At 36.5% G+C, this 25,272-nt stretch overlaps 2 protein-coding genes across 3 annotated transcripts; one reads left to right on the top strand and one right to left on the bottom strand.

Annotated features, from left to right (window-relative positions):
- The first annotated feature begins 1,103 nt into the window (after nucleotides 1-1,103).
- LOC135652154 (bifunctional dethiobiotin synthetase/7,8-diamino-pelargonic acid aminotransferase, mitochondrial-like) lies at nucleotides 1,104-14,374 on the top strand. 2 transcript variants are annotated; one of them, XM_065172903.1, is made up of 14 exons: nucleotides 1,104-1,941; nucleotides 3,587-3,757; nucleotides 5,108-5,369; nucleotides 5,601-5,684; nucleotides 7,753-7,873; nucleotides 7,999-8,147; nucleotides 9,588-9,682; nucleotides 10,308-10,423; nucleotides 10,501-10,647; nucleotides 11,868-12,001; nucleotides 12,075-12,206; nucleotides 12,360-12,494; nucleotides 13,227-13,339; nucleotides 13,862-14,374. In XM_065172903.1, exons 1-14 carry the CDS (start codon nucleotides 1,169-1,171, stop codon nucleotides 14,046-14,048), a joined length of 2,619 nt encoding a protein of 872 aa, XP_065028975.1. In that variant the 5' UTR covers nucleotides 1,104-1,168; the 3' UTR covers nucleotides 14,049-14,374. The 2 variants fall into 2 exon arrangements, with proteins under 2 accessions (XP_065028975.1, XP_065028976.1); XM_065172904.1 differs by lacking the exon at nucleotides 10,501-10,647.
- A 577-nt stretch (nucleotides 14,375-14,951) lies between these two features.
- LOC135653068 (NADPH--cytochrome P450 reductase 3-like) lies at nucleotides 14,952-22,595 on the bottom strand. Its single transcript, XM_065174518.1, has 18 exons — nucleotides 22,139-22,595; nucleotides 21,994-22,053; nucleotides 21,832-21,908; nucleotides 21,684-21,741; nucleotides 21,507-21,590; nucleotides 21,376-21,412; nucleotides 20,884-20,953; nucleotides 20,571-20,765; nucleotides 20,387-20,479; nucleotides 19,210-19,438; nucleotides 19,031-19,114; nucleotides 18,334-18,485; nucleotides 18,163-18,259; nucleotides 16,240-16,389; nucleotides 16,003-16,080; nucleotides 15,804-15,926; nucleotides 15,543-15,656; nucleotides 14,952-15,386 (listed from the first exon to the last, which is right to left on the bottom strand). Exons 1-18 carry the CDS (start codon nucleotides 22,439-22,441, stop codon nucleotides 15,306-15,308), a joined length of 2,085 nt encoding a protein of 694 aa, XP_065030590.1. The 5' UTR covers nucleotides 22,442-22,595; the 3' UTR covers nucleotides 14,952-15,305.
- Nucleotides 22,596-25,272: the final 2,677 nt, after the last annotated feature.

Genomic DNA, 25,272 nt, shown 5'->3' with positions numbered 1-25,272 from the left:
AGAGGTCATCTTGAGATGGGGTGTAATCAATAGTAATATAGGGAAGAAGATTGAATACTTCAAATCTAAAGTTTTTAAAATAAGATTATAAATAAAAAAGATTGATAATAAAAAAATTCCTTAGTATAATACATCTACACAAATTCTTTCTCTTCATCTTCTTTTTTTCTCCTCATCTTATTCTTCCTACTTTTCTTCGTTTTGGATGGATGATGACATCAAGGGGTACCAAGTAAGATTAAATGATATACGATAACGAGCGACATCGATAATAAGTGAAGAGACAATAAGTGGCATAATCTCTGACCACCTACGATAAGCATCAATGGGCCATGTCAATAGCAAGCGGAGAGCATTAAAGGGGGCAACGAGTGACTCCATATGAGTAGGGTTGATAGCAACGATATTGATGGGAAGACATCAACAACGAGTTGTAGGAAAAAAAATTTTCCTTGTAATAAAAATAAAATTTTGATAATAAAAATTTCCTTGTATGATACATATATACAAATTCTTTCTCCTCATCTTATTCTTCTTCCTTTTCTTCGTTTTGGATGGATGATAACATCAAGGGGGTACCAAGCGAGGTTGAATGATGTTGGTAACAATAACGAACGACATCGACAATAAGTGGCATCACCTCTGACCACCTACGATAAGCATCAATGGGCCATGTCAATAGCAAGCAGAGAGTATTAAAGGGGGCAACGAGTGACTCCATAGTAAGTAGGGTTAGTAGCAACGACATTGATGGGAAGACATCAACAACGAGGATGAAACTACGAGTTGTAGGGAAAAAAATACTAATAAGTTATAAATAGTAAAATAATATTTTTTTATTTTTAAGGAGATCATCACTAACAAGATATTATCAATAGTAAAAAAGGACCTTAATTGTAAACTTCATATCAAAAGTTCTCAAAATTAGATTATAAATAGTAAGATCACAAATAAAAATATCCTTAAATGAGACATACAATAAGCATATTATAATAGATTGTATATGCAACAAGCATATCACAACAGATTAGTTATTTTCAAACTGTACAAGGATATATTTCTATAATGCCACTCCACTTTTTCCGTTTAAACCCAGAACGAGTTATCAGAACTCGAGCAGCTCACGACCTACTCAGCGAGTCCCTCCCCTACGCCGCCGGCGACGCGGATGGCTCCCCTCCTCCGTGCGACCTCTTTTCCCCGCCACAGCCGCCTTCGTCATCTCCGTTTCCCGCTCCTCCTTCTGCTCCCATCCAGATCCCTCCGCTCCGCCGCACCCGTCGCCGCTCCCGGCCTCGACCTGACGAACCCTACTTACGTCGTCTGGGGCTGCAACACTGGCGTCGGGAAAACCCTCGTCTCCGCCGGCCTCGCTGCCTCCGTCCTCTCCCCCTGCTCCACCGATCCCTCCGCTTTCCTCTACCTGAAGCCGGTCCAGACCGGCTTCCCCCGCGACTCCGACTCCCGCTTCGTCTGCCGGAAGGTCTCCGCTCTCTTCCGCCGCTACGAGGGTGGCTCCCTCTCTGGGCTTCTCGCCTCAGACCACGTCCTGAACGCGTCGAGAGCTGCCGCCGGGGAGTTGCTCGGAGGTAGGCTTGAGCAACCGGATGAGGCGGAGGAGGGTGGCGCGGCGTCGAGAGGACTCTGCATGTATGAGGAGACGCGCACAGGGATGGGGGAGGCGAAGGAGGGCGAATCGAAATTGGTTTGCAAGACGTTGTTTGGATGGAAGGAGGGGATTTCGCCACACCTTGCAGTAAAGAGAGAGGGCATGCCGGTGGAAGACTCATCCTTGAGGGAGTTGCTGGGAAGATGTTTGGGGCTTTCTCTTGGGGGAGGAGGAGATGATGGAGGTAAGAAGCGGATTTGGAGAGTGATCGAGACCGCGGGGGGTGTGGCGAGCCCTGGGCCTTCGGGAACTCTTCAGTGCGATTTGTATAGGTATGCCTGACGCCCTTGTCATATGCTTATTATATCATGTGTTGGTTGATAAACTTCAACTATGAATTCTGATTGGTAAGTGTTTTTCTTGATGTCTTTCATAAAGGGCCAGGATTTGGCTACATAGAGTACTTATCATAGGCTCTGTTACTAATATCAAGTAGGATATGACATTTGATATGAAATGAAGCCTAGAAGAAGTAGGTTTCATGATTCTTATTTGTGTAATTCTTGTTTCTGACTTGATCTGCTAGTGACTTCAAATATCTTGTCATACATGCAAGCCACATAGTGAATCAGTTGAATTTGCACGATAAAATCTAAATCCAACTAATTTTAACTCTAATTAAAGGTTTTTTTAAACATATATTGTAAATCTCAATTAAGGGTATTATTATAATAATAGACAATCAAAATCAATTCTTGATATTCTTTAAACATCAGAATTTAAAAGAACTGAATCCATTTCTATTTTGTTCCAAATAATGTGTAAATATTTCATCCTCAGCGTCTGTGAATGAAATGATGTTTCATTTGATCTTAACTATCAAATATCATTTTTATAAATGACCATGTCTCACAGAAGAAGACATGTTTATTCAATTTTTTGGTGGAAAGTGGAGAGTCTAATTATTTTTGGGAATGGATGCGAGGGAATAACATTTTCTCATCAATTAAAGCTGATTTTAGCAAAGTTTGTTTGCATTTCTGTTTTTGATGTGAATACACTGATCTTTTTTACCAAAAAATATTTTGTACCTGGACAAATTGCATGCTTCGTCATCATTTTCATCTTTAGCATGTTCAGCTTTTCTTTGTAGATTTTGCAAGAAAACAATTGCATGAAACTGATTGAAGAATTAGTAAAGATAAAAAAGAAATATAAAGTAAGGAAACATATTTGTATTAAGATTTTTGTTGAATAAAAAATATTATTTTTTAGTTAAACTTTCCTTTAAAGGATTGCAGATGAAATTATGCCAAAGGTAAAACAAGAAGGTAATTGATCTGGGTGCAATTCATTTCCTTTTTTATTAGTCTATTATCATTCTTTTTTGTCATAAGATTGTTTATCATCAAAGTAAAACATTTAGCCTTAAATTAGCTTGCAAACTTTAATATCAGGTTTTCCTTTGTCTAGTATATTGTATTCAGAGTTGATCTCATGGCTGTACCTGAGTACAGAAGACCCAATTGAAGCATTTTTTCAGATAGAAGATTGCTGCATTAACAATGGTAAAAAAGTATGCTCCTGCCCGAAGGCTGTCAGACTATTGCACATGGAAGACATAAGAAAATATTTCTCTAGCCTGTTTAAGCTTATCAGTGTTTATCTTGTTACTTAATGTGATATATTTTGGAGTAAGCCCGTTTGCTAATAATCAGACCTTATTATTTAAAATCATGAAGCATTTTTTTTTTTTTGGGTTCTTGTTGAATTTGGTCATCATGTGTTCTCAAGACAAAGATTGTCCCTTTGATTTTGATCACCTTGATATATATATATATATATATATATATATATATATATATATATATATATATATATATATATAAAATCATGAAACAACTATGTTCTTTGATTATTGTCTTCCATGTTGAGTGTAGCAGTTTACCTTTTTCTTATACCTGTAATTTGCACCAGGCCTTTCAGGTTACCTTCAATTCTTGTTGGAGATGGCCGTCTTGGTGGTATATCGGCAACTATAGCTGCATATGAGAGTTTAACTTCTAGAGGATATGATGTTGTAGCCATTATCTTGGAGGATCAAGGCCTATCTAATGAGGTGTCCTTGCAGTCATACTTAAGAAGCAGGTACTAGTATGCTTTAAGTACATGGTATTATATTATATTTTACAAATGATCGCTGAAGTAAAATTTTTATATTATTAAATTTACCAAACATTACAACATCATGACTTTACAAACTTCAAGCCTAACCACAACACTGGGAGTGGTCCAGTAAATCCTTCTTGCAATGAGCTTTTTGACATCCCAGATAACCAAGTAATTCTTCAGTGTATAAGCTGGAAAGTTATTTGTGTTTTGCTCTCTATTAGGGTTGGGAACCTTGTAAGAGCTTGTCTGGTCAACATGATCCAACCTGGACCCAACTCTTTAAAGATGACCTGGTGGGTTCATGGGTCAGGTTTAGGTCAAGAGATCTTGACTTGTTGGCTGGTCTAGTCAGATTCAGATCAACCATTTGCTCTGACTCGACCTGGTTAGGTCTAGGTCAAGAAATTTTGACCTATCGGCAGGTTTGACCAGTTTCTGGTCTGCCCTATGTGCCTTATATCCTATATCTTAATCCGACCCATTTCAACCCGTGGTAAATCAAGCTGTCTTTATATTACAATTATTGATCCCGAAAGTCTCCAATACTCTTGGGCAACCATATATTTGCAACAATTCCCTTCCTTCAAACACTACTTCAATCCCCTTCCTTGAAACACTACTTGCTGAATCCTCTCTACATGGTTTGTGGGACTGAATTCAGTAAGATTTGGAGGTCCATACGTAAATGTCTGTCAGGTACTGCTATGGGATCTTGTATTTTGTGGAGGATTTACTGACACACCCTTGCAATGTGATTGGCTGACAAGTATTTACTGGTCTACCCATGGACTGGTATGGTACTACTAAATAGGGTGGCAATCTTTCCTTCTCTACTCCTCTGTTCCTCTTATGGAATCAAACTTCACAAAGAGAACACAATCTATGCACTCTGGACTCATCTATCAAAAACTAATATCATTTGAGTCCTCCAAAGAAACCTACGTACTTCTTTAAGACTGCTATTTCTACCAGATCTTGGCATATCTTTGCAAGCAAAATAAAAGCCATCTTATCCACATGATAACATCTGTTTTAGGAAATTGATGTCTCCCTATGATATGTGATTGTAGCCTGGAATTATCCGTAGACCTAAATAATATTCTACCTAATGATATTTGACCATTATGTTTCATTAGTTGTACAATTCCACTAAATGTCAGTTTGTAGCAGGACCAGTATTGTATCCTGTTGAATGGAATACATCATTCATGTCATAGGCATGAACTTAATAAGCTTTTCTTTGTGCTTAATTTAATATATTATGAGTTCGTTGTATTGTTATGTTTTTCCAAATCCGCCCTAACATTGCCTTTCATCTTGATAAAGGTTACCTGTGCTTGTACTGCCACCAATTCCTGGAGATCCACTAAACAACCTGCTGGATTGGTTTTATGAATCTAGGCAAACTTTTAGTTCCCTTCAGGACATCATGCTGTCTGCTCATATAAAAAGGATTCAGAGATTACATGATATGCCAAGAAAGGCAGGCAGCCTTTTCTGGTGGCCATTCACTCAGCACAAACTAGTTCCTGAAAAGATGGTTACTGTAATTGACTCACGCTGTGGTGAGAATTTTGCTATTCACAAGGTTTGTGTAAAATTGTTCTAGTTAGTCTACATGTGAGCTATTGGCTGGATATACTTCTCAATCATTATATGCAAATGTTTCTAACAAGTTTTCACAAATTACTGTATGATGTGATCTATGCAGTCTTTCTCTTTTTTTTTCAAAATCAATGATAAATTTGGGAAATATTATTTACTACTTTCTTTTCTTTTCAGTTAAGGTAGTTCTGAAACAGTCCCTTTTCTTGTATAGGTTTTGAATGACCAAGAGATGATCATTCCACAGTTTGATGCATGTGGAAGTTGGTGGACTCAAGGGCCTGATTCTACCTTGCAGGTCAGTAGTATAACATGTAACTTGCTCACATGTAATAATGTCAAAGATAATCTACCAATATTTGTGGGGCCTATCACCCATTGAGTGACTTCATATCATGATGACATGTAAAGGCCGATGAAGTAATTACCATTGGTGGAACTGCTGTTTTCCCTTTTAGTTATGCTTTCATTAGCTCCTTGAAATCATTGGCCAATTGACATGCTACTAATTTCCAATTAAATCATTAATGGCATGTTTTGAATAAAGTTGTTTTTTTATAGAAAAAACTACTTTGCATTGAACCAGCGGAGTACAAACATCCATTCTTGGACAATAGCCCATTTATTGTCCTAAATTTTATGGTGGCTATAACATGCTAGTCTTGTACTTAATTTGGAACAGTTTCCTTTACTTTATCATTTTATGTTACGTCGACCAAATAAAATCTTAAATACCACAAACTAATATAACTCAAAAAATTTAAGGATCCTAATTCTCCTTTTTTTAAAGTATTGGAATCTGATTATGGTGGGAATGAAAACTTGGTTGAACCCATGTTCTGGAGATTCATCTTTCTTCTGTATTCGTGTTTATGTTTGTTCCTGTCTCATGTGCCTTTTGCGAGCAATATAACTTCCTTGCTTGCAAAGTGTTGCTGAGCATGATGCTAGCTTTTGCAAGCAATAACTGTCTTTTGCAAGCAATATGACAATAGGATTTGTGAAAAATCCTATGACTTCCATAAAAAAATGAATTAACATCCTTTGCACTCACACTTAAAACTCTTAACCAGATGTAAAGAATATTTGCCATCACATCATCAGCGTTTGATCCATCTTGCAGAAACTACCAAATTGATGCTCCATCCTCGCTATATCCGGTGGCTTCCACTGGATGGTTCTTGATTCATCCATATCCCTAAGCTTCTCACTTTGATGTTCAATTTGAACAAATTTCGTGAAGGAACAACAGGATTTGTGAATAAATCTGACCATTTCCATAAAAAAATTGAATTAACATCCTTGGCTCTCACACTTAAAACTCTTAACCAGATGTAAAGAACCATTGGCCATCACATCAACAGCATCTGATCCATCTTGGAGAAACTACCAGATTGATACTCCATCCTAATAGTAAAAAATTGATTCAAGTTCCATGACAGTAATTCAACAATTGCTCGAGGTCCTTCTATAGAAGAGCTCTGTTGTGGAGGAAAGGGTTAGAAAGGATATGAGGGATTAATTTATGGTATAATTTTGCTCATTTAGATCGGACATCAGTTTCAATTCTTACTATTAGCAAGAATTTGATTTCCAGCAGTACAAACCTGTCTTGGCTAGCATAAGAATTAGATGTGCTTTCTGGTATGATCTGCTGTTTCAGCAACAGGGTAAAGAAAAGACTAAACAAAGCATAACATCATCTTCAGATATATGAGAGAGAAATGAGGAAAGTGAAAGAAAAGATACTCCTATGATATTAAATTGGAAAAATAGCAACAAAAAGATGCAAGCATTTCTGGGTGATGAAGGTGGCCTTTGTCACCATCATCTCCAACCAATTTGCTCCCTGGCACTGTCTCGAATTCACATGCTCCAGCTTTTGGGGTGATGGAAAGAGTTATCCTTTTGCTTGAAAGAAGAGGAAAGTATTGAGGCTGAAGTAAACAAATTTTCTTCTTTGTTTCATTGGCACATTCCAATTAAATTTGTTTTCATATAGAGAATGCTTACTTCACTTCAGCTCAGTTCAAGTACTATCTTGTTGGCTCTTAAAAGTTTTGAAAATAAAAAAACTTGGTTGGTATGATGGGACAGTTGTGATTGAACGAAATAACACCAGGCTATTGATGTTAGATAAGATTATCAGATTGCTTTAGAGTGGATAATTAATTGCTTAATGTACACAAACTGCTTATTTCATCTTCAAAGCTATTTGCATCACTTGGTTTGTAGGGTGACCACTACGCTGTGCCAATTGCTAAACAAATTGTGAAATGTGGTTGTATGAACGTTTTTAAGTGAAAAAGGAAGTATACAGCTTAATTGTTTTGGATAAATATTGTCTGTTGCTTAGGTGGTTTCAGATTGAACTTGTGAAAGATATTGGTTATTCTGCTGCAAGATATGGGCATGTGATGTTTCCTGAGAATGTCTATGAACCTGCATTGCAATGTGCTGAACTTTTGCTCGATGGGGTTGGCAAAGGTGTGATATCTACTTTTTAGTTCCTTTGGTTGCCAAATTAGAACTTTTTAACAGTTAAAGTAAATGGCTCTCAGAGAAGCTTAGTTGATTTGCAGTCTTGCATTTTTGTCTTTTTGTATTTACAGGATGGGCATCTCGAACTTTCTTTTCTGACAATGGATCTACGGCAGTTGAAATTGCACTGAAGATGGCATTCCGTAAGTACATGTCTGATCATGGGATCCATGCTGATTTTCACAAGCTGGGGCCAAAAGGAAGCTGTACTGAGCTCAGGGTATATTCTTCTGTTTGGTGTATACATTCTTTAACTGTTCATTGCATGATTGTCAGATTTATTAAAGATTTATGGTGTTTTCCTTAAAAAAGTAGTTGATCTCTATTCAGAAAATTGTTAGATGTGTAGAATATCATGTTTCCATTATTGCGTCACTCAAGGCTTATAATTTAATTAGGAGTAGGTACTATTATTAGCCTAGGACTACACTTTGTTTCTGAAGCAAAGATAAGCGCAACCTAGTGTATAAAATTTTGATCTCTATCTATTTTATACCATGTACCTAAATGATAAGGATGAAGAGAATTTTTCTGTGCATTTGGAAATAAATGATCGCTAGTGGTTTCTTCTCTTTAGAAAGTAACATTAGACCATTCTCAAATTTAATTTTATAGCTAGCAGTGCTATAAAGGAAATTTTGGGCAATAAATTTGCAGATTGATATTAGAAAAGTACCTTCTAAGTTAATATTTTTTTGATAATGTGTGTGGTATGTTCATGCTTGTCATTATTGTGTAACAAAATGTGATCATGAAATGATGATGAACATATAAATAGAGAAACTTTATTGATTTGTAGTTTGTACAATACAAATCGTATGCTTCAGAATTAGTAAGAGAAACAGCAGTCTTATAGGTTTTCCTTGTACTGCTATATAGTAATGGAACATTAGATGCAGGCCAGTAAATGTTGCTCGAATATAGAGGCTTATATTTCTTCTAGGCAAAAAAAAAGGTTGTGATTACATGCAGTGCCAATAGACAGAAACAGAAATTATTTATGTAAGTGTGACTGGAAAATTGTTAATGTTGACTACGTGGTTTATCATCTTTGTTTTATCTTTGGTGTTAAATAATGTATTGTTGACTATGTAAGTATGCACTCTAATTAGTTCAAAAAATATTGCCATCTTTTTGAACTTATGTCCTGACATTTATGAGGATGAGCCTTGGTCAGCATTTGCTTGTTCACAACCTGGATGAGGAGGTCTGAATCATGTAATCGGTTTCTCTGATTGCAAGTGTAAGATTGAATACATCGATCCTTCCAAGAACCCTATTAGTGAGTCTTATGCACTGTATTACCCTTACAAGATAATATTAACCTTCGATATAGATGTCTAGATAGTTTTTTACGTTTTCCCACCATGCCCTGTGCCCGTAACATGTCAGTATGGTATAGTACAGGTTCCATGTGGAATGGTACAGACCAACAATATCCTAAAGGAAATATTGGTACTTGGCACATACTTGGCGTTGCAGGGAGCTCTGTGCTGACACTGATTTGGTGTGATGAACTTTCTGAAACTCATAAAAAACTCATCAAAGAGGGATGGCATGACTAGTTGTTTTCCTTGTCTTTGTACAGCTGATAATCCTCAGTGGTTTGTTTTATTAGCAATCAAACCCAAGTTTTGTCTTTTTCAATTTCTTTATGCAGGTCCTTGCTCTCAGTGGATCTTATCACGGGGATACATTAGGTGCTATGGAAGCACAAGCTCCATCATCATATACAAGTTTTATTCAACAGCCATGGTATCAACTTCTAGCCATGTGTGTAGTTCATGTGTTTATAAAATAAAGCAATCATATAATCTCATTTTCCTGTTGTCAGGGTATATAGCTGTTCTGAAGCAGGTTCTGTTATTGATAGAAACTTCAATAATAATGGGTGCTTTCTTGGTCCAGTATTTTTATCGCTGAGAAAGAGTTTGTTATGTTATCGAATCATATAGACAAAATAATCTCCTCTGGCATACACATTCAATAAAAATAAAATTTTGCTATGTCTAAGAGAGTTACAAATTTTTTGCATGTTTGAATTCAGCATGCCATGTTAAATATTATGTTCCTTCTCTGATATTTGCATTGTTCTTTGAGTTAGATGATGTTTGGTCAACTGTCCATAGTGATCCAAAAACCATACCTGTGGGAAGATGAACCTAATTATAATCTGTGTACCAACATAACTGTGGAACATGCTGGAGTGCAACCTGTACTAATTTCATTTATTTACTGGAAATAAAAAAAGTTTGTGTAATAAAGCTTTTAACCAATAATGTTGCTTTGTTGGAGATGTTATAATAGACAAATTCAGTATATTACCTGTAATATGGTGATTTTGCCCCTTTCCCCCTGATTTTCTCTCCTTGATTTGCAGGTATTCAGGAAGAGGCCTTTTTCTGGATCCTCCGGAATGTTTTATTTCTAATGAGATCTGGAGTCTTTCCCTACCTGATTGCCTACGGACTAATCATCTGAAGCCGGAAGATACAAGTAAGAGCATCATGCTTCATTTGGTACTTCTATTTGATTTTTATTTGTATCACATAATTATTATTTACATATTACAGGATTTAGCTCGTGTGCTGAATTGTTTTGTCCGACCAGGGACACTTCAGCTGTTGCTAAAAATTATGCTAATTATATATCAAAGCAATTATCTGATTTTGCTGCATCTAGCCGCTCCATACAGGTTGGAGCATTAATTATAGAGCCAGGCAAGTGTAGTTTATCATTTGTGCTTCATCTTGATTTTGTATCTAGTGAAAATTTGGTCAGACGACAGTAGTTCAGAAGTAATTTATCTATGAGCTAATGAAAACTTTGTTACAATTGAAGCTATTAGAAGGTATCTGTTTTACTTTCTTTGAATGTCCACTATCCTTTATATTCAATTAAAAGCTTGAAATGGAAATATGTTTCTGCACTTGGATAACACCAAGAATGTTTGGTGCTTACAAAAATCTGTTATCAAATTAAAGTAAGTTTTCCTTTACCCTTGTTATGACCTCAAGCAAATTTCTCACAGGTCCTATCTCAGATTAGTTTTGGTAGACACAATTTTACCCATGTTATGCCCTCAAGTGATGAATCATCAATTCTCATGAGGTTGACAGATCATAATAAACAGGATAAAATCTATTTCGTTTTTCACACATGTTGGTTGGGGGACACACCAGTTCATCATACAGTGACATACCTTATCTTAGATGTATGTTGAGCTTAATTAAAAATAGTGCTGGCTAATAAGAATAATATAAACATCTTTGTGCTATGGTTTTCTATTAACTACTCATTCAGGACCTTGAATGAACCAGAAGCTGAAATGAAGCCAAGAAAGAACCATTGTTTTACACTAGGTTCGGTTCTGCTTTGATTTGTTTCTGTGATCCTTCCTGAGTTTGATTCAATCTCACAGGATCAGTTTTGAAAACTGGCTTTTCGTGATTCCGACAGTAAGTTCCATGATTGCTGTTGTACTGTTTGCGACTTCAAATGGTAACATTTTGAGATAGAGCAACCCTCTCTCCTTTACAAGTAATTTGCTCCCCGTATAGACTTTCTATGCATCCTGAGAATATTGGACTTAGAGAGTACTACCTTTTGAAGTACAATAAAATTTAATAAATTTGAGTTCAGTCCGACCTATTACTTAAGCATGTGCTGGAAATGATTTTATAACAGTTGATGTTAAAAAGGGAATTAATTTCTTAAACATAAAAGAAAATAAATAATACAAAGAAAATATTTTGTCTACGTTCTCGACACTTGTTATTGCATTTTGGAAACTATGAACAAATCTCCTGTGTTTTCCATGGCTGGTTATTCCTAATTAGACTGTGGAAGTGCAAATTGTGTTGCATATTTTTGCAGTATCACATCTTGTTCTTCATTAATATAATTTTATTTTGTTAAAAAAGATTTAACTTGTTTGCAGTTATACAAGGTGCTGGTGGAATGCACTTGGTTGATCCACTTTTTCAGCGGATTCTTGTTTGGGAGTGTCAATCTCGTAAAATTCCTGTTATATTTGATGAAGTGTTCTCAGGGTTTTGGCGGCTTGGGAGAGAGGTAAAACAATGGGGTAAACCCACTTATTGTACATGTTTAAACTGTTTGACGATTGTTTCTGTTTATCTTGCAGTCTGCTGCTGAACTTTTAGGTTGTCAGCCAGATGTGGCATGCTTTGGTAAATTGCTGACTGGAGGAGTTGTACCACTGGCTGTAACTTTAGCAACAGAATCTGTTTTCGAAGCATTTCAAGGTGACTCGAAGGTATTTGACTTCACTGTTAAGTTGCATAGAACTAGTTTCTATTATAGTGATAGCTACTAGATCCTGGATTCATTTCACTGACATGATTGTGTGTTTGCCTAAAAGAATATTCTACTTATCTAAGATGCTCCAATTTCTGTTCTCTTGTTACAGCTATTGGCTCTTTTACATGGTCACTCCTATTCTGCTCATGCTGTGGGTTGCGCATCAGCTGCAAAAGCTATCCAATGGTTCAAAGATCCCAATACTAATGCAAATTTTGACATCGAACGAAAGATGCTAAAAGAGGTATATTGTTCTTGTTACATAACATTAATGAATAATAAGCATCGACTATATTGCTTTAAGATTTATCCAAATTGAAACAACCTTAATATCTTGATCATCAGCATGATCTTGATTGTCTTCTGAAAGCTACAACATCAGATTCCTTCTAATTGATCATGTCACTTGCTGACAAACAGAGAGATTCTAAGATCACATTCATAGAAGTGATAGACCAGTGATGTGCTGGTTTGAAATGCATTGACCACCAATAATTAGACATCTATCTCTATACCAAGAATAAGTGAATCTAAGATATGAGAAAAAGGATATCCATCTGAGTGGAATCAGGCATATGTGAGTAATTATACTTGCAATATGTAGTAGATGCACTCCTCGACGCAGGCCATAATTGGCCAATAACATGGCCTTTGTGCTCTTGTAAGGGGATTTCTTATAGAATCACAAACAAAATACTACATATTTATGATATGCAAAATTGCTTGTTCCTTTGGACGTTAAACACCACCAACGAATAAGATTATTGAAGCTCTCATACCACATCTTTCTGTCGTGATTTTATCTGATCTACAATCTATTGCTAATATGCGAATAGTTTCTGAGCTTTAACATGTTCCAATTTCTTTAGTATAATAATAGCTCACATTGTAGAGAGCTTTTTCAAGCAGGACTTGGATGGTGAATCAAGTAACTTTTTGATCTTCTGTAATGTTTTTTCATGTGCTACAATTGCAGCTATGGGACGTGAAACTTGTTCATGGATTGTCATCTCTTCCTGCAGTCCAAAGAGTAGTAGTGCTGGGAACTCTTCTTGCTGTTGAACTCAAAGCAGATGGCTGTGATACAGGGTATGTTTGTACATACAGATATATTCTATTTGTCTACTATAAAGTTTGTAGTGAAAAAAAAAAACTCTATTGCAAATGACAGGCAGATAATATGTTGACATGTGGAGGTGTAATGTCTCCGCCCAATAAAATAATTTTCAAATTGCTTCTGACCCTTGAAGGAGACATTCTATTGCTTATTCATGTTTGTCTATATTGCATGCATCTATTTCTCTTATATCAGTATATTTTGTCATTAGTCTTATAGGTGGATCATGGTCATTCTAATATTTTTCTAAACACCTATTTCATATCATTCATCAGACAAATGAAATACACCAAGTTTCATCATTATGCTATCTGCCTACTATGTTGTGACACTTCCTGTGAAGTACTTCCTGCTCCCGTTGACTATCCCTATCGATGGAGCTCTGATTATAGTGATACTTTGATAATATCTAAACAAAAACACCATAGACAGGATATTCTGGAATTAATGGATTTCTTTCTGGCAGCTAACTGATGGATCCAACTTCTGTGCAGATATGCATCATTATTCGCAAGTTCTCTGGTCCAACAGCTTCGTGCTGATGGTCTTTACATAAGACCTCTTGGGAATGTCATTTACCTAATGTGCAGTCCATGTACATCGCCTCATTTCTGCAGTCAACAACTATGCAAATTACATCAGAGAATATACGAATTCAGCGAACCTCGGAGAAAAGAATGATAATATGACAACAAAATGGACTGAAGATGGTATTATCATGGTTGAAGTAGTGCCCTGAAACAGATGTCTTCTCTGTCGGACAACTGACCCACTGACCATATATGCTGCATAATACCGATGAACCTCTTCCCTTCAGAGTTTGACACTATGTTTGCTTTGGAACTTCATCTCTAGATTGAGCTATTTTCTATGAGCAAACACATGATTTATGCAGTTATTGGAGTCCTTTATTAGACTGATTCTTTGATTTCTACATTGTATAAATGTTACTAAGCACTTGAGCTTTTATATTTTTCTTTACGGTTGGTCTTGGAATTCAGCATCAAGGGAACAAAATTTCTACTGATGCCAAAATTCGGTGTGAAACTTGCTCTGGTGCAGTGAACGCTGTTGAAGTTGAAGCTGTTGTATGATGGATGGATCAGTCAGCGAGTCATCAGACTCGAATTGTGTCCATATTAGTATCTGACTCCAAGTTGAAGTTGAATTTGCCCGTTCTTTGTGAGACTACTGGTTTATCAAACGGCCCCATCTTTTTGGGAAAGGAAGCCATCCTTTCAGATGCTGGGGCAGTACTCCTGGCGTATGAAAGATGTGGGTGGGGGCCTTGCTTTGACTTCGCATGTGACACGGGGAATTATGGGGTAAAATAGACGGGTTTCATAGTGTGATGATGTGATTCGTACGATAAGATTCTGTTCGTAAAAGGGTTCTTTTGTTTATTTATCGGTTTATTATGCCATATATCAAACATTAAGTATGAAAGATCGTACCGGTGGTCATGTACTGGTTTGGACAGATCTCAAGGGATACGGAAACACGAATCAATAAATCATCACGAGCAAACACAACAAATCATTAAAAAACATAAAACAAAAGTAGTCACAAGAGGAAAGCACAAAATAATGAAGTTGCTTCATATAATATTAAATGTCTCTGGATTCCAAGTTCAACTGTTCCACCCTTTTTCTGAACATATAGATTATTCTCCAAACGAATCAATCTAGCAATACATAGAAAGGGCATATATTACATGAACAAAATCCTTGTTAGACAGTTAAAAGAATCACATAATTGAGGACAATAATGCAGGCCATGAAGGATGAGAAATGCGGACACAAAGCGTATCAATGTCCCCAGCATTGAAGTATCGAACCTTTGTTAAAGGTTCCTGAATCACTCGTAAAAAGGTTTTCCAAAGGAGTAGGCACTGCATGTGAGCACTTTCCAGAAAAGTGAAAAAGCTGAGATGTAGTTTCACCACACATCCCTTAAATACCTCCCATCCATTTGCAGACTCTTTACCATACTTTCAGTCTTTGAGCTATCGAGGGATCCCTGCAAAACAATGAAATGGAATCGGCTCAGAAAACAGTTGCACTCCCGTAGGAATGTGCTGAACAATTTGTTTACATTGACATGTGGAATATCAAACAACAGACTTCGGCCCTGCAGTATCAAACTATGACCTTGCTCTGAAAATAAAGTGTTTACCTGTTCCTGAACAATGGTGTGGAGTACCCTGTGGACATCTCTAGCCATACCCTTGGCATCACCGCAAACGTAGATATAACCACCCTGCTCGATGATATTCCAGATGTCCAAGGCCTGAAAAGATGAAGTGAAACAATTAGTGGCAATTTTTTCGAAAACAACAACTCTGTCGAACATACTGAAGAGATGGAAGAAAATCCATAGCATATAAAATACGGGTGGCAGGTATCAGCTCAGAAAGAAATTCCATAGCACATAAACCTTTTCAGCCATCTTATGCTGTACGTATTCCTTCGTTGGACCTTCGCGGGAGAAGGCAAGTATCAGTTCAGAAAGTGCCCCGGTTTCAACAAAGTTTTTCAGCTCATCCTCATAGATGAAGTCCTGAAACAAGGATCTCATTAGATAGACTTAAAAAGCACGAGACAGACTAATTATAGGTATTTACCAATTATCATACCATTTTGCGGTTCCTGCATCCAAAGAAGAGAATAGCACGACCAAGTTGGGTTCCAGCCTCCTTCAAGGCCAACCTTTCCTGAGTGGCAATAACTTACATTGTCAAAAATCATAACCTCCTAAGAATGTATTTATTTTATAAAAGAAAAAAGCAAAATCATAACCTCCTAAGATTGGGTTTCTTTTCTGAAAAACAAAAGAGAACGCATTTGCAGAAAATATGGAGATTCATATAAACCTGTAAGAAACCCCTGAATGGCGCCAATCCTGTCCCAGGACCAATCATAATGATTGGCAAAGAAGGATCTGCAGGAAGTTTAAAGTTTGATTGTCTCACAAAGACAGGAGCCCAGCTGCATTCTTGACTCTCTTCCAGTGGAACAGAATGCTGCAAGCCAGGAGATGCAAAGTCACATAACATGAAAAAACACCAACAGAAAACAGACCCATAAACTAAGTTGGGTTCACATCAAATAACATTGCTTCAGAATATGCTGGCTGTACCAAAAGTTCATGTAAAAGAAGACTAGAAACAACAAAAGATACTGAAACTACATAGTGTCATAGAATATAAGCCTTTTCTGATCTGCTACTAAAATTACATATTGGATTTCAGTTTGGTAAACCATGGTTGCCAAATATTAGATCCACAATAAAATATATCTACACAGGATTTGTTTATGAACATCAATTTTACCACTTCTAACCCAGTGGATTCTGCATTTGAAGAGCATACAGCTCATTTGATATGTATAAAAGACTATCTATTCTGACATAACCTTCCTATGGGTGTTACTTTTGGATGGACAAAAGTAGAGTTCCTCATATACTATTCTTATACAGTTAAAAACGAAAACTCTTGTACAGCATTACATAAAATATGAACAGTGACAAACATCAGTGTTACAAGGCTTCAAGCAATCATGTAACAGATTATGCAAACTGATGCAATAGTAGGATTTGTTAAAAATTATTCCTCATCAATAACAAGAATATAACAAAAAAAATTCTCTGCATCTTCCACTCTACCAGCTTGAACATGATGTATTAGATACCAAATATAACAATAACAAGTTCTTTGTTGACAGGATGTGCGGCAGTCAACCTCAAGAGTATAGTACATGTTTGTTTGGGAGTATACACTAACAAATATACATTGAAAGGTAGATGGGCACATTGCCCACAGATCCAATGAATCTAGAAAATCACACAGAAAAATAGCCAAAAAACTATAATACATTTTAAATTGTGGTGGCATGGCAAGTGCTACAAACTCACTTTAATATCCCCTCCATAACACAGGAAAGCAGAAAAGGATGCACGCAGTGATACATAAATGATAAAACTAGGTTCACCTTCTCAAAAATAAATTATTAAACACAAAAGAATATGATACAAATGCTTGTGGCAGTTTAAAATACTTTAGAAGCAGTGACATCATAATATTGAGCAGAATAAATTGTGCATCCACAACAAAGATGGACTATTTAAAATTGGACAATACCGGTAAACGGATAAGATATACACTAAAGACCCTTATAATAATTCCTTCTGAAAATTATGTTTTTTCCTTTTCTATGGTTCTATAGTATTTTGTCTCATTTGGATTCCAAACTAAAATTTGACTCTCTTCTTTGCCCTGTGGAAATATCAGTATATCACAAACACATCGACACAGGGAATTTTAAAATAATATATAACTGACAATGTGTCCATATTGTTTTAAATAAAAATATCACATATGAAAAGAACAAACTTACCCAAAAAGTACCCACAAGTATTCTCTAAGCACCAGATCTTTATAATAACTATATAAAAAGATGGGATACTTCGAAGAGATAACCAACATGTATCCAAAGAGAATCCTACAAGTATTTTATCCAACACATGCCAACATGGTTACAGCAAGCAATTTAAAGTACCTAGATTTCATCATCTTCTACTAGTAGTACAGAAAAAAAGATACATACCATGAAATCAAATTCAAAATTTAAAATATAAAAATTAAGCTAAAATAATTCAGACAAAACTTCCATTCACCTAGACTTATAATGCAATTGATCTGCATAACTTAGGCTTGCCAATTCTTTTAGGATAATTAACCAATTATGAAATCAAGTCAAAGCAATATTAAACAGTTCCAAAAATGTAGAAAAAGTACCTTCATCCAAGTTGAACAGACTCCTTTGTGAATCCTTCCCGTTGGTGTTTTCTCGTATACTAATGCACATGTCACATGTATTCTAGTTGGTGCCATCCTATATGAGATCCAAATTATTGGTCAACTAAAACATCAAGTAGGAAATGTATCAAGTATAGAACTAGGTATTACCTAGGAGAAGATGATATTGAATAATATCTAGGCTGCAGGCGGGGGGAAATTGCAGCAAAGAAAACTCCTAGGGGAGGCTTGGCTGAAGGGAACTCAGCCATAACTTCAAGAAGGCTCCTCTGACTAGCCACAATCCATTGAGAATATTCATCCTGCAACACAACAACTAAGCATGAACCTTGCTGAAGGGTAAGTAAGATGATTAATCTTTCAAACTTCAGACATTTTAAATTGAGACTCTAAACTTAAAATTCTCCTAAAATTCAATTACATTCTGCCATTAGCTTCCATCCATAATTTTTTATGGAATGTGGAAATGAATCACAGTAAGACTTGACTTGCCCATTATCACACAAACAACGAAAAGCTGACTAACATCCTCATATTGATTGCCAAGTTAAGGCAAGTCAATACTGCCATGCCTTATATTTTAGATTTCGAGTGATACATCAAACAACTTCGCACTTCAAAACTTATATCATATTGGTATGTCAAGCTGCATTGTGAGGTCAGTTAAGCTTTCCATCAAGACTAGATTGGTAGGATCTGATTGAAACATCAATTGATGTTTAGAAAGTCAATTGGGAAAAATTATAGCTTAAGGATTCAATTGAAATTTGCGACAAAGCAAAACGGGGGTTATAATTTAACCTAAGCAAGATGACAATTTTTATGAAATCCCAGAAAGAACATGAACCTTTCCAGCAGGAGAAGCCAAAAATCTAAGTCGCTCTGCTTCACTGGAATCCGATGCATACTTAGCTAATGCAAGTAAAGCACTCTGTGAACAGTTAACATAAAAATCAACTTGAAGTTAGTATCAAATAACAACTAAAGAAATGTGCAAGATGACTTTGAGCCCAATGAAAATTTCACCTTTTTGGGTGAATTTAAAAAATCAGCATATCGAGTAAGTGCAGTTCTTAAGGTGCATGGAGATGGGAAAGGAGGTGTCAAAGAGCCACCACTAAGTGGTGTACCATCCTCTTTGTCAGCATGAATGGAAAAATATGTGTCTGATGAATAACCCAATAGTCTTTCTGCCTCCTCTACAGTCTCAATGCAATTCTCTGAAAATACACCAACATGATCGCCAGTCTCATACCTGTTGTAACAAAATCATCATAGTGTTTACAAGAAAATCAACTGACATGGAACTCCTCAACTATAAATGGATATAACTAACATGACCTAAGTTTTTATTTCAAATGACCAACAACAATGCCAAATCTTAAAGAAGCACGCGATTGTGGATCAAACAACCACACAAATAACCTTATCACACATGGTACATCAACCTTTCTAGAGAAATGCTTCTCCTGCACAATTCCTAACTATATATATCGTGCTCTGGAGAATGAGATGGACATAAATGGAACAGCAATGTAGAAACAAGGACCCAAAGATTAGCTACACAAATATTCCTAAGCATAAGACAGGGAAAAAGTACCTTCTCATTCAGAGGATGAGATCCTAGAAATTAGGACTGGCAGGGCTAAACGACTATGGAAGGCAGAAGCATTCAAACTCGCGAAAAAAGGAGCTTTAGGTACGTTATGAGAGTTGCTCAACTGAAAAGGATAGGACTGAAACCACTTGAGCCAAGTGAAGAGAAAATTAGAAATAGGTACAATAATCCAGTTTCAAAGAGACTGAAAACTTTTACTGGTTTAAACTGCTAACGAAAGGGCAAAGCATAAAGACGGAGCCCACAACACATGGATTTCTAACATGTAGCATCAAAACTACAGGATAGTAATCCAGTTTCGAAGAGATTAAAAGCATTTACTGGCTTAAACTGCTAAAGAAAAGGCCAAAGCATAAAGATGGAGCCCACATTACATGGATTTCTACCATGAAGCATCAAAGCTGCGGGCTGTGCATTAGCACATAACATGCATGCGACTAACTTTATTTGGTTGTTCAAATTGGAGTGACTTTCAAAATAACGAATTAAACCATCTGATACCTCACTAATAATGCAAACATATCAAATGAAAGCAAACGATGAGAAGCATTCTACACCATAAAGAATTATAGAAAAGAAACATACGCAAGACCAGTGCCAGCAATGTCAAACTCCAAGTGGATGCAGGACCGATCCGAATCTGGGGTATGAAGCTCCCGACGCACAGCCACATTAGCTCTTGAATATCCAAAATGTGCATGAGTTAGTCATGTTATTCAACCAGAGAATTGTGTAGTTGTTGAGAAGAACATGCCAAACAAAATATTACCTGCATGGATGTTGAATGTCATGAACTGCATGACCATTTGCCAGACTCCAACTCTTCTCCAGGTTTGCCACATCTTCATGTTTGATAAATACAACCCGGTATTCAGGAATAGCAGCTGTATAAGGAGTAGATGCACCAGAAACTTCATCTTCACCCCGAAGCAACCGATCTAACTCTGGCCATAGAAGCTCTTTCCTAAAATAATAGATTGTCAACAAGAAGAGACTCAAAATTTGTACTTACTAGCGGAGGAAACCAACAAAACAGCACACAAGCACTACAGTCTCTTAAAGACGTGGATGACGCTTTGTACCATGCATTAAAGTCGTCCTCAATACATTGATCATCATCTCCAAGACCCAAAGACAGAAGACGCTTTGCACCTGAGGATACAAGCATGTGAGCATATCTTCAATGGCTTCTAATGTCATATACAGCAAAAATATATCTAACCAGTATCATTATAAGAGGTCAGAAATCTGAAAACCCATGAGACTCTGAAGTCTGAACACAAACTGCTGAGTAATGACACAGACATCAGCATGATCCAATATGGAAAGGCTATAAAGTGTCCATCGAGGGCCATAATGAAATCTTTTCCAAATCAGTAACTTGAGATCTTTGCAAATCAAAATAACCACCATAATGAAAGTTTTACACCTTCACATTATAAAAGTATGATGTTTATACCACACTATTACCACCAAGAACCACAAGGCATAAAGCATGAAGTATGACAAAGGAACAAAATATATTATGTGAAAAAACACTCAAGTAACGAGATTAGATGGTTAAAATAATATACCCTGATCAGCAAGGGTCTCATCCACCACCTTTGCAACCTTTTATTATACGCCAAAAAAAGAGAGAGAAAAGAGTCAGCTCAAGAACGAATATTCTAAATTCACAAACATTTACAATAAACATATAACAAACCTTGTTGAAATGCTCATACTGCCTGTTGCCTAAACCAAATATAGAATACTGAAGAGTCTCTAGCCAATTCCCCCTCTCATTACCCTTTCCAATCAATAACAACCAAGCACCATATTAGACATCAACCATGAGAAGAGAATCGTAAAACAGGCAATCAAAAATTAGGTTTTCCCCAACCTCCGTGAACCATTTGTAGAACCTAGCAGCATTATCAGTAGGCTCTCCATCTCCATACCTGTAAGCTCCAAACAAAACATGGTCAAACGACATATGGAGAAGATGCTTTGATGGAAGCACATCGTCAAGGCAGCAAATTCGAACTTACGTAGCCAGGAAGAACAAAGCTAATGTCTCTTTCTTCATCTTCTCCTCGTACTCATCGTCATCAGCGGCATATTCGTCCTGCCAGACATCCCAATGTCAACGCCACGTCGTCAAAGACCAATCAAACGCTCGAGGATTCTCAGAACACGTCAATCAGCCTTACCAGATCAACGACTTTAAAGACGGCTTTATCGTATCGCGCTTTTGCCTCGTCCGCAAGCGCCTATCTCGGAAGCAAACAAAAAGGTAAAGACACGGAACTTGCTAAGATTCCGGCCGAAGCCCACCGAGATCCATCCAACCCTTACCTTGGCGAACCCCTCGGCGGTGCCGGTCTGCGTGCCGAAGAAGACGGTGACCTTCGTCTTCCCGTCGTCCGCCTCCACCTCGCGCTCCACCTTCACCGTCAAGGGCTTCGGCGGCTGGACCGGGCTGCTCGCCTTCCCGCCGAGCGACGACCGCCAGAAGAAGATGAAGGCGCACCCGACGAGCACGGCGATCGAGGTGGCGAGTATCACTGCCAGCCCAGCCTCCGGAGGCGCGCCATCGCCGCCTGTGAGGATCGATGAGAGGAGATCGAGCGGCGAGGGCTTCATCTGCTCCGATCCCATCGTCGCGCCAGAGGTGCCTCTCGATCGGGCGATGCGACGCAAGACAATCCCACGATGGATCGTGAACTCCCTCTCTCCCTCCCTCCCTCCCTCTCTCGGGGTTGCTTCGTCTTCGTGGGTCGCGGAGAGAGAGGGTGGAGTTGGTGGGATAGCAGAGGGAAAGGGTGGTTTTATCGACGACCTCTCGCTTACCAAACCCCCCACACGGCTCCCCTGCCACCTACCGCGGCCGGTAACCATGGTTAACATCGAAACGCTGGGAAGGACAGCACAGTCACCCCGGACATCCGTCCGGGTTGATGTGGTCTCCCGCCTTGGGGACCCATGCGTTCGGACACCACGTCACCCCGGAAAGAGTCTCGGCAGATTCAACCCAAGCAACAGACCGGCACGAAAGTTCTGCGGCCTTTGTCAGGGTTGTGGTACGAATGGACTCGAAAGTGAGGTGTTTTCAGCAGAGGGATGGGAATCTGTAATGTACTGTTGTGACAGATGGCGAGGAGGATGCATTTAAGGAAACAATGATTCATTTTTGTTACATTTTAATTTGAAATATCTATTTCATATTATTATTATTATTATTATTTTCTTGGTTATTAATTTGGCTCCTTCTAATTCGTTGAACCTATTCTTAATTTATTGAATCCGCCGTAAAATAAGAAGTAAACAAAAATCAAGAAGAGATTTTATTTTTAAGATAATTGGGATGCATCTTTTTTTATATTGTGATCATGCTATTGATTGCATGCTATTTTAAAATTATCTATCTTGAATTTGGAATCTAATTAACTAATGTAAGTACCTAAAATACTTCAAATTAATTTTTTAGCATCATAATGTGGTTTAAAAGTATAAATATACCCCCTGAACTACTTATACCATTAAGTTTACTTAAAGCACCTAAAATACTCTTAATTTTTTTAGCAACATTATGAGATTTAAGGGGTATAAATATAAATTTAATTTATTTACTATATATATATATATATATATATATATATATATATGTTTGTGGATTTTGAAGAAAAAAAATATGTATAACTTTAACTTAAGAGGGATGAATACAAAACTCATTAACTACATATACATATATAATTTTATCAAAAATGAAAAAAAAAAAAAGTATTCTGTTTCCAAATAACAGTAATTTAAACAGTGACAACAGATAATTCAATAGGAAGAACATAATTCAGATATTAATGAAATTGAGTTGCTACTCTGAGGTCTCACAAAATTAGCAAGAAACGAGTCATCATGTTAGAGGAGCCGCAAGAAAATTGATCACTTGCAATTTTATTTCCATGTTGACTTGGGGAAGGAATTAGGCATATCTCCCAACTACAAAAGGAATGCATGAATTCCTACTGTATCTTGTTAGGTGTATTGGTTGGAGAGAAGCACCAAATTTGAATACAAGTTTAATGGCTGAAATAAATCCTAAATTTGAAGATATCAGCTGACTAGTTGTTAAGATCAATTTATAAATATTGAGTGTTGGTTGTTTTTATTGTGATTTTATTTTTGACAATTAAATCAAATCAAATATATATATAAATAATAAAAATACTTAATAGTATGATAAATTGGAGAGTGTTTTCACTATGTAAAATGTCTCTAGAATGATTTAGCCAAACTAAATTGGAGAGTCTAAACATGTGGAATAAAATTTCACATGTTTTTATCTTAATAGTATGATATTTATTTGTTGAAGTTTTTGTTGCAAATATTACTTGCAAAATCACTATCATTATGTATGTAATAAGCTCCATCATGAAAAATATTTGATATCATGATAGCCCTTAATTTTATCTTAGATAACATGTTGACTCTACCTCTCTTTATTACTCAACCTATCAATGGAAGTCTTCCTATCCATGGCTAGCTAGCACTATGTACATGATGGATGACACATGTACACTTATATATTTTTTTCAAATATTCATAATTTATGTTATATATAAAATTAAACAATTAATTTTACTATATCAAATTAATTTTTTAGTTATATATATAATTGAATACTAATTATTATTTACAATATAAATAGAACTTTTTTTAATTGCACAGACTATGCCTTGATCACTAGAATATATCATCAACCAAAAATAAAAAAGACTGTGATATCCAATAAATTTCAATGAGGTAGGTGAAGCAAACAAAATGCTTAGAAAAAAGAAAACAATAAATACTGTTCATGATATAGGTAGGTGTAGAAAACAAGGCACATGAATCACACTGTGATTAGGTCTACCAGATGAGAAAAATATAAATTTCCAATCTTAACTATAAAAAAAATCAGATCATATCAAAGCTTAATTCATCCAATACTAAAATTTTATTCATGTCATGTATTGTGAAAATATATTCTCGATCAATTCAAATTTCATATGACCTGGTCAGCTACCCACATGTGAGTATGAGAATTACAATTATTATACTGCTCGATCAAATTTCATATACTTTCTATGAAATGATATTAATAAAAAGTTACATAGGCTCTTATCAAAATTAGGAAACAAAAGTTTTTTTTTGATGTAAAAGAATTAAAATAAAACTATGGCCCAAATCCATAAATTATATCAATCATGTCCCATAAAGGAATCAACACAAAAAATCATCATGGGGCTTATTATCCTACCTATCCATGTAAGAATATAAATGAGTAGATCTTATCTTGCATATTGGCCACTGAAATTGTTATATGAATTAGCCCATTTTTACATAATACAAATCAAAAAGCTAATTTTCAATTGCTCAAGTACTAATTCATGAATGCTTTTTTTTTCTCGATTTTAATTCAGCAAATATTATTGTAATATTTTAAAACTATC

This window comes from Musa acuminata, chromosome BXJ3-11 (assembly GCF_036884655.1).
Source record: "Musa acuminata AAA Group cultivar baxijiao chromosome BXJ3-11, Cavendish_Baxijiao_AAA, whole genome shotgun sequence".
In the NCBI taxonomy this organism is placed as follows: Eukaryota; Viridiplantae; Streptophyta; class Magnoliopsida; order Zingiberales; family Musaceae; genus Musa; species Musa acuminata.
The sequence above is the reverse complement of the archived record's forward strand: the minus strand, read 5'-3'. Positions and strand labels throughout refer to the sequence as shown.

Bases quoted from the DNA above. Each gene is read 5' to 3' on its own strand.
- LOC135652154 (XM_065172903.1), top strand. From the start codon at position 1,169: ATGGCTCCCCTCCTCCGTGCGACCTCTTTTCCCCGCCACAGCCGCCTT. The intron at 1,942-3,586 runs GTATGCCTGACG...AATTTGCACCAG, and splicing joins CTTCAGTGCGATTTGTATAG to GCCTTTCAGGTTACCTTCAA. The intron at 12,002-12,074 runs GTAAAACAATGG...TTTATCTTGCAG, and splicing joins TTTGGCGGCTTGGGAGAGAG to TCTGCTGCTGAACTTTTAGG.
- LOC135653068 (XM_065174518.1), bottom strand. From the start codon at position 22,441: ATGGGATCGGAGCAGATGAAGCCCTCGCCGCTCGATCTCCTCTCATCG. The intron at 21,413-21,506 runs GTTTGTTATATG...GTATAATAAAAG, and splicing joins AGTATGAGCATTTCAACAAG to GTTGCAAAGGTGGTGGATGA. The intron at 18,260-18,333 runs GTAATACCTAGT...GATCTCATATAG, and splicing joins TCAATATCATCTTCTCCTAG to GATGGCACCAACTAGAATAC.